Source organism: Oryzias melastigma, linkage group LG18 (assembly GCF_002922805.2).
Source record: "Oryzias melastigma strain HK-1 linkage group LG18, ASM292280v2, whole genome shotgun sequence".
Lineage (NCBI taxonomy): Eukaryota > Metazoa > Chordata > Actinopteri > Beloniformes > Adrianichthyidae > Oryzias > Oryzias melastigma.
Window position 1 is genome coordinate 2,906,659 of NC_050529.1, and position 9,613 is coordinate 2,916,271.

The window sequence follows — 9,613 nt, forward strand, 5'->3', positions numbered from 1 at the left end:
CTGCCTCCAAAGACTTACAAGAGGGAGTCTCAGGGTCACGCCCCCCTGCTGGACACACCCCCAGCATTGTGATCGGGAGTGTTTTTTAGGGGAGGAGCTTGGCCTGGGATCAGATCAGATCAGATGTGATCTGTCAGGATGTGGTGGATTGTTAATACCTGTGCCCTTATTCTGAAGGACCTTTCAGAACCTCGTCCGTGTGGTCCTTCATTTCTGCCCGAGCCGGCCCGTGACCCCCCCACGACCCCCGGACTGTGCTTCTGTGCTCCAAGCTGTGGAGGATTGGGACCAGAATCAGAACCACAGAGGCTGTTGTGGTTCTGATGGACCTCCTTTGTGTTGATGTTGGCCTTTAACAAACAAGGGAATAAAACGCTGCAACAGCCAACCCCCCCTGCTCTGAGAATGCTCAGCATGCCCAGTCTCCATGGTGAGAGACCCCCCCTCCAAAATGAACTGTTTTCTCTCAGGTTGGGGCCATGAGTCTGTCCCCCCCAGCCAACATTGAGGAGCTCGGGGGCTGGTTGTGTGTCCTCCTGCCCAGCTGGCGGACAAGGTCTGCTGCAGGACGGGGTCCTCTTTAGGACGGATCCTCTAGAGGACGGGATCGTCTGGACGACGGGGGTCCTCTGGAGGACTGGTCCTCTCGAGGTCGGACCTTCGGGACGATGGGGTCCTCTGGAGGACGAGGTCCGCTGGAGGACGGGGTCCTCTGGAGGACGAGATCTGCTGGTGGACAGGATCCTCTGGACGACGGGGTCCTCTGGAGGACGGGATCCTCTGGACGACGGGGTCTTCTGGAGGACGAGTCCTCTCGAGGTCGGACCTTCGGGACGACATGGTCCTCTGGAGGACAAGGTCTGCTGGAGGACGGGGTCCTCTGGACGACGGGGTCTTCTGGAGGACGGGTCTTCTCGAGGTCGGACCTTCGGGACGACGGGGTCCCCTGGAGGACGATGTGTGCTGGATTAAGTGTCAACTGGAGCCGGAGACCCTCGGGGATGGGGTGGGTGGGGTTGTGTTTTAGGATAAACTGAATGTGAAATCAATAAAAAGATCAAATGTTTGAATTCATATTAGCACGCTTTTATTCTGAAACAAGGTCACATGGCAATGCACAGTAGGGCGGGGCTTCTGCTTCTGGGTGGGGGTTCAGTCCGAGGCCTCAGTGCGCTCCTGCTGGGTCCGAAGCAGCCTCTGGACGCGGTCCAGGATCACCTGGTTGGAGCTGCTGCAGTCCTCGGGTCGGTACGGCGCCACGATGGTTAGAGCCCCCGCAACCCTCACCTCCTCGCCCGCCTCCTCCACTGGAACGCGGTTCTTCCTCAGCCAGCTGCAGACCGCCGCCCTCCTCCTCCTCGTCTGCGTGGAGTCCAGGCTGCTGGAGGGCGAGGGCTCAAACAGGGCCCAGAGCTGAGCCGTCATCTCCCCGCCAGCCTCCTGCAGAAGCTCCACCTCCTCCACGGCGTGACCCATGACCACGCACACGGCGGCTCCGCCCTCCACCAAGTTCACCAGGACTAGGCTGGAAGGACAAGATCAGAACCTGAACATCAACACGATACCGCTGGTTCTCCAAACCAACTGGTTCTTGCGGTCAGAACCAGCAGACTTCAGCCTCATTTCCACTGAGCGGTCCGGTCTGGTATTTGAGCCTTTCCATTGTTAACCACAAACCACTCAGTAGAAATGAGGCTTAACTGAGTGGAAACGCTCACCAGATTTTACTGGACCAGACCGTACTACTCCTTACTGGACCGGACCGCTCAGTGGAAACGAAGCTTTCAGGACCTGCAGTCTGGAAAACGGTCCAGAACCGTGCAGTCGGCACTGATGGAGGCAAACAGTTGCACTTTATTTTGAAAAGCATGTCTCTTTTCCTGCTAGATAACATTTTCCTAATAAAATTACAACTTGATTGTTGTAGATTTACTTATAAGGCGGCCCGGTACTCCATTGTAATCTTTACATTGAAATCAGAACTTTGGGAGGACCGGTGCCGTCTCAGACTGGGTCAGTGAAGAGGTTATTTGGTCGTTTCACTCAGAGAAACACAACCGCTGCAGAGGGGCCTCTCTTACGATCACCTGGGCCCCCAAACTGCTTGGTCCGCCCCTGGACAGCACTGGGGTCCAGATGACCCCGGAGCTGCCGAACCCGACCAGGAGCGCCTGGAATTTCTCTGAGAAGAACCGCCATTTGTCCACATCACAGACCAGAACTGCAGACGGTTTCCATGGAGACGGGTCATTTGAGGCTTCAGAGCGGCCTTTTAAAGCTTTTGACGCGCACGGACGCAGTCAGCTGCTGTGTGCGCGCCTTCAGATGCTCGCGGGAACAAAGGTCTACGGTGGCTCGTACGGGTCGCGTGCGCGCTTCACCTGGCGGACACGGGGTCCACGCTCAGCAGCCGTCCGCGGTGCTCTTGTCTCCTTGTCTTTACCTTCACCTGTTTGTCCACGTGACTGAGCCACAGCCGCGGGCCGCACGCGCGCCACTCGCGCTGCATTGCTGTAAGCGTGAGCTTCCGCTTCCTGAACGAACGTAAACCTGTAACCATAGATACGGCTACCCAATGACTCTGCGCATGCTCAAAATAATACGTCACTTCCGCTCCAGCATTTTACGGTCAGAGCATAGACTGTATATAAAATAACTATATATTTTTACAGTCTATGGGTCAGAGTAGTGTCTTTGGACGTTAATAACAATTAAAAAAAACACTTAAATATTTATAATAATGAAAATGATTATTTTAATGTTAAAAAAGAAGCACTAAGGATCAGGACTGCACGATGCTGAGGACAAACGGACCACAAATGTCTTCTTTGGTTATGTTTCTGTGGTGTTTGAGTCAGGACGACCGACTCATTAGAACTGGTTCTTTAATGGAACTTCGCCATCTCGTACATTAACCATTCCTCGTGTACACCTCCTCTGACGTCACTCTCCCAGGTACGGGTGGTCTCAGGCAGGCACACATTTCAATTACATCACATCCCCTTTTTAACAAGTTTTTAAACGACATAACTGCATACATTTTCCAGGACACATTTCGTTTTCAGTTATCCAATAAGAATTTAGTAATCTCTCACATAAATATATTATTTTTTCTTTCCTTTTTTTTCCACACAGCCAACCTTTGCACGTCGCTAACAAAAAAACTCTAGATAACTGAAAATTCTTCTCTTGATTTTACTCTCTAAATCTGTCCAAATGCAGAAATCTTACAGCTCTGCCTGATCTCGTTTTATATGAGAATGAACCTGGAACTTGGTTATCACTGACTGTCCGGAACGGCTGTGGCCTGTTCACTTGCACTGGTGTGTTCTGTGTCTCTCAACATTGTAGTCATTCATTTCTCCAGTAGTGTCCTGTCCATCTGCTCGTGGAAACGTTTTCTCCTCCGTTCTCCTTAAATATTTCCTGTTTCTTCTGTGAAGTCTTTATGAACAGCATGTCTTTCATTTGGCCACGCTCTCTGAACTCTGTCTTTCAGTTGTTGCAGCTCAGGATCTTGTGCTGTGGCTTCCTTGAACTTGTTCAGTTTTTCTTCTGACATGGGGAGTTGAGGTGTTGTGTTTACCTCCAGCTCTTTTTCCAACAGTTCTTCTTCAACAGAGCTTCTTAAGAATGCTCAACTCAGTGTGTCAGCGATATGTAGTTCCTTGACTGGTTTGTAAGTCACTTTGAAGCTGTATCTTTGCAATCTCAGGAGCATCCTCTGTAATCTCATCCGGGCTTGATGCAGTAGTTTTTTGAAAATGCTCTCCAGGGGCTTTTGATCACTTTCAACTTGAATGTCTTCTCCATACACATACTGATTAAATTTCTCACAACCATAAACTATGGCCAGTAGCTCTTTTTCTATCTGAGCATATTTTGCTGACAGTCTGTTAATGCTCTTGACCCGGAGGCTACAGGTTGTCCATCTTGCATTAACACTGCTCCATTGCATCAACCCACGGTGTCACTGGTTTTTTAACATTAAAAAATCTCAGAGTTGGAGCATTGGCGACAAGCTTTTTAAGTTGGTCAAAACTCTCTTCTTGAGCGTCCTCCCACTCCATGTCTCCTTCGATCAGACAGGTTTGGTATGAACTTGGCAAGATACTGAATCATACCAAGAAACCCTTGCAGCTCTTGTCTATCCTGTGGTGAAGGTAGCTGTGTCACCGCTCTTACTTTTTCAACATCTGGTTTCAGACCTGTGTCTGTGAATGTGTGTCCAATGTATTTGATCTCTTTTGTTCTGATGAAACATTTGCTTCTGTTCAGTTTCAGGTTGTTTTGTCTCACTCTGTCCAGCAACTTTATCAGTCTGTGATCGTGTTCTTCCTTTGAGTCTCCCCAAACCAGCAGGTCGTCAATTATGTTTTCAACACCATCCAGGTCTTCTATCATCTCTGCGATGGCTCTCTGAAAAACTGCAGGTGCTGATGATATGCCAAATGCCGCAAGAACCTATAATGTCCAATAGGTGTGTTAAATGTGCAGACCCTTGAGCTTTCTTCATCAAGTTTGGTTTCCCAAAACCCTTGGTTGGCATCCAGGACAGAGAAATATTTTGCGTTTGGCATACGAGACACAACTTCTTCCACAGTGAACAATGGGTAGTGTTCTCGTTTTATTGCTCGGTTTAAGTCTTTTGGATCCATACAAATGCGTATTTTCTTGGGTGTAACTACAGTGACCATACTGTTAACCCACTCTGTTGGCTCTGTCTGTCTTGTAATAACTCCCATTTCTTCCATTCTCTGTAGTTCTTTTACTGCTCTGTCTCTCAGAGCTACAGGAATCCTTCTGGGGGCGTGCAGAACTGGTCAGACTTCATGATCAATTTGGATGTGATATTCACCTGGCAAACAACCCAGACCATCAAACAGATCATTGAAGTCTTTCAGAATGTCTCTATCTTTTCCAACTTCGTACACTCTTTGCTCTAAGCCTAACTTCAAACATGTAGTTCCTCCAATAATATTGCTCACATCTTCCCGAGAAATCTCAAACTCAACCTTGTGCTTTTTTCCTTTGTACTCACAAATCAGTAGTTTATTGCCCAATACTGCCACCTTGTGACCAAAACAGGGAACAAGTCTTGTTTTGCTTGTTTTCATGATGCCTTTTACTTCAAGAGCTGTGAGTGTATTTACTGACATTACATTACAGTCTGCACCCGTGTCAAGCTTACATGTCACTTTTTTGTTGTTTATCTTGAAGTTTTATGTCCAAATGTCAGGGTTTGTGTCATCAGTTTCCGTCATTGCAATTACGTTATGATTCTTTTTAAGTGCTCCCAGGAACATTTCCTTTTCATTTTCTCTCTGCTCTACTGTGTGCACTCTCTTTCCATATTGTTTCCTTTTTGCTGCAAAAGTTGCATGTTTGTCCAAATGCAGGACAACTTTTAATTCCATGCTTGAGTCCACATCTGTTGCAGTTTATTTCTTTCTGTTCTGTTTTCGCTGGTTTACTTTCTTTTTCCATTGTCATTCTCAACCTGTTCACATCAACTTCTTCAGTGAGAGCTTTCACTTGAGTGGTCGTTATTTCACTAGCCCAGCAGATATCAATGGCCTTTTCCAGAGTAAGATCTGCTTCCCGGAGCAATCTGCCTCTCACGTGGTCATTCGTGATTCTGTCACGTACCAGGGAACCGTGTAAATCTCTAAATTCACAGTCCTTGGCTTTATTTCTCAAATCCGTGACATATGCGTCAATAGTTTTTGTTTTTGCATTCTTGTGAAAAACATGTCCCGTATGCAAGTCACGTTCTTTCTCGGGTCACAAGATTCTTTAAACTCCTGTTTCAGCACTGCGATTTTTTCCTTTTCGTCGTATCTGAATTCCGTCAAAAACTTTAGTACATGCTCCAGGAGTAACTGGGACGTTATAGTTTTAAAGGAATTTTATAAGAGAACAGATGACCACTTGTGTTAAACAGCTGATCAATCAAGATAACCAGGAATCAAAGAATACAGATTTGTATTGAAGAATAGAACTGTGAGGAGAGTAGTGTTTGTAGATGAGGAACCATGAGAGGAAAGCCTGGCGGTGAAAAGCAGAAACTTTGACTGGGAGCTCACAGCTGTCATGTTCTGTTTGTTTTGTTTTAGATTTTCCATTTTTTTCCTTTGCTCCTGTGCAGGCTGCTGTGACTCCGCCCTTTCTCATGTGGATTCTGCTAATCAGTCACAGCTGCCTGCACTTTAGTAATTAGGTTTTGTATATTTAAGGTTCTCTGCTGAAGCTCTGTGTGTCGGCTCGTTTGGTTTCCTGCCCTGTTTGCTGAGCCTTATGTTCTAGTCACTATTGTGCTTGTGACTCTTTCTGCGTCTGGGTTTTCTCCTGCTTGCCTAACTGTGACTACATGGTTATGACTTCAAAAAAAGTGTAGACCACAAGATGGGAGATAATGAGATATGGGATTACATGCCATACATAAAGAAATAACAGATTTAATTCTAATTCCACAAACAAAAACAACTAAGAAAAAAATGTTTAAAAAAACAAAAGTAAATTTGTGTTTAAAAAAGGAAGCCAAGAAGAAACATCAGTGATTGGATGATGACGCTTGCCCATCATTTTGACAGTTATTTGTTATGAAGCCATTAAACAAAACCACGAAAGTTACTGCTGACTCAAACAGAGCTGCTGCTATCAGAATGTTTGAATTCATACCTATGAAGTGATGCTAGCTCTGTATTAATCACTAAAACTTTAAAAGCTTTTCTCTTTTTTTGTTAAAATTTCAGCTCTGTGGAGCCTTTTAAAGTCATTTTTTAAACTATATTTTGATTTGTTTTTAATTTTTGTTTTATGATTTTACTGCAATGCAGATTTTATTGAAATGGGTCTTTAAGCACCAACTTGTTCATGTAATTCATCATTATTGTAAAACTGTGTTTCTAATAAAGAGCTTTATCTTTACCAGTTTGTAAGTTAATGATTTTCAAGTGGTAATTCTGATATTGACAGCAAATAAAAAGGAAAGTGATCATATAAAACTGTTGAAGTTGAGAAGGTGAGTGGACCAAACCTTCCTGCTGGTGCACCTAAGAAAAAACGTCAGGTGCACCAGTGCAACCAGCCCTGATCAAGCTGAACTACTCCATTACGTCGATGTTTCAGTGTCCCAACCACTGCAGAAAGTTCAGACCCACGATAAGCCAACCAGAATCACTCATTCAGTTTTCCTAAAAGCTCCATCATTTTCTGTGAGATTCTTGAAAAAACAAACAAGTCAGATTTGGTTTGTTTAGCAAACAAAAAAGCACGTTTCTCTTAGTTGTATTACGTAAACCTCTGACGTTGACAGAAAAGGTGAGAACATCATCTTTAACAATAAAGAACAAGAAGAAAGTGTTAAGTTTGGAAAAAAGTCACAGTTTCACCATAACAGGCATTCAGAACATGAGGGAGTTTGAACAGAGCAAACCATAACTGTACAGCAGGTTCTTGTGGTTCAGATGTCTGGTTTAGCAAAAACTACGGATAAAGCTGTGTTTGGATGAATAACTTACTCTATCTACTATTTGTGTACTCTTAAGGTTCTGGAAACATCTCAGTTCCTTCGATGAAACCATGACCTGCAGTGAGTCTGCAGACCTCTCTTCCTCTCAGGCGTGTGGATGGAAGGCCAGAGTTTCAGTCTTAAGTCTCGGTCGGCTTTGCAGTGGTCTTAAGTGAAGAGCAGGCCCTCCTCCTTCATGGGGCGGCTTTGCAGGCGTATCTTCTGATTGCTTTCTTGTTTGATTGCATGACTACAAGTCTCCTTCTATTTTCCTGGGGTGAGTCAGGGCCAGTGCATGCTGCAGTTCAATATTTGTGATAATAAACCACCTAATTTATTTTTCAGTATTGATCAGTGTACTGAAAAGGGGTATAAATAAGATAAGTAGTGTTAATAAATCCTTAATCATACCCCCCTTTATTTGAAACCAAACAATTAGAACAAGAAAATGATCCAACTTCCAACTAGGCAATTGTTCAGGATAAATTACCAGCTGATGGTGGTTGACAATCCTAGAAATTCCTCAACACTTGTCACACCGGCTGCTTCCCTGCGCGTAGTACTTGTGTGAAAGAGTTTAAACACCGGAGGGGAATGTTGGTTTTATAGCTTCTTTCAACAAAGCTCCGGTCAGTGAGAAGGGGCCAGAGAATCCAGTTCCCAGTAAACTTTTCATTCCAGAAGTTGAAGGGATAGATGGTTTTAGAATTCACCTAAACATCTTTGTGTATGTGTGTGTGGTCTACAAAGAAACAAAATACAAAATAATAATGGATTGGATCTATCAGCGCTTTTCCAGACGCTCAAAGCGCTTACATTACATATCCATTATTCATTCACACCTCATTCATACTTGGTGACGGTAAGCTACTACTGTAGCCACAGCTGCCCTGGGGCAGGCTGACAGAGGCGTGGCTGCCAGTCGCGCCTACGGCCCCTCTGACCATCACCGGAACATTCATACGCATTCACACACCAGTGGAGCCACACTGGAGGCAAGTAGGGTTAAGTGCCTTGCCCAAGGACACAACGACACTTGGCTGGCAGGAGCCGGAATCGAACCGCCTATCCTTCGATCATTGGCCGACCCGCTCTACCACCTGAGCCACTGCCGCCCTATATATTGTACATACATATTGTTATGCTATACAGAGAAGTAAATAACTTAATTTATTTACCTGGGATAATTTAAATAACAAGATTTAACAAATAAACCATAAATAAACAGAAATGAAGTAACACAAAGTGTTAAACAAGCCTTTGTTACTAATCTCAATAGATTTAGAGGTCTCTGGCTCCCTCTAGAGGGCAAAGATGGAACCGCATACTGTTAGGTGGATGCACGTGAACAGCACATGAGCAGAATCTGTCAAACACAGACGCATGTTGGGGAAAGCGGCAATATTCTGATAATGCAGTCATGGAAAATAAATGAACAGCCTTCACAATATACTTTTTTTTTTTTTAACTTGAGAATCTTCAAGAATAACTTGAAATCAGTTTCAAAATAAAAGCATCAAAAATTGTAAAAATGTTGGAATCAATCTATGAAATAAACTGGAGACAAAAATGTTGAAAAGGAAGAAAACGCGCGAAAAAACGTGATCTTAAGACTGGAAGAACTTAGAGGTAAAGAGGGCCTGGTTTCTTCTAGAAAACTACAAAAAATGCACTTTAATCCGTCCTCCTCTTGTGTGATGTTTCTGTTTCCTGAATTCTGGCTCTTGGCTTCATCCTTGCTTGTGCGCCAGGGTTTTGAATATGAGAGGCAGGACAAGAATTGCCCAATCCGTGGGGATTTGAGGCGTTTTACGATTGGAGGTAATTTGCATGTCCCAATGAGCTCTGGCTATGCAAATATCAGGGGCGTCACCTTATTCTGGTCTCTGGATGTGTTTATTCTTTAATGCTGAATTAACAACAAAAGGGGTTTCTATTAAACAAAGTTTGGACAACTCTATATGTGTGTGTGAATCCTGTATGTGGCACATAAAACGCTCCCAAAGTCCACTTAAACACAGAAAAGCAATTCTCCAAGCTTTGACGGTTACACATGATTATTTCATGGATTTTAACCTCAAAGTAGTTGTGAATCTTCTT

General features: G+C 44.5%; 2 protein-coding genes across 2 annotated transcripts; both read right to left on the reverse strand.

Annotated features, from left to right (window-relative positions):
- Positions 1–94: 94 nt before the first annotated feature.
- LOC118600082 lies at positions 95–778 on the reverse strand (the record flags this gene model as incomplete). Its single annotated transcript, XM_036216815.1, is given in 1 exon segment — positions 95–778. A coding segment is annotated over 1 exon segment (659 nt), but the record flags the coding sequence as incomplete, so codon positions are not given.
- Positions 779–1,064: 286 nt separating this feature from the next.
- gemin6 (gem (nuclear organelle) associated protein 6) lies at positions 1,065–2,578 on the reverse strand. Its single transcript, XM_024268332.2, has 2 exons — positions 2,382–2,578; positions 1,065–1,525 (listed from the first exon to the last, which is right to left on the reverse strand). Exons 1-2 carry the CDS (start codon positions 2,558–2,560, stop codon positions 1,153–1,155), a joined length of 552 nt encoding a protein of 183 aa, XP_024124100.1. The 5' UTR covers positions 2,561–2,578; the 3' UTR covers positions 1,065–1,152.
- Positions 2,579–9,613: the final 7,035 nt, after the last annotated feature.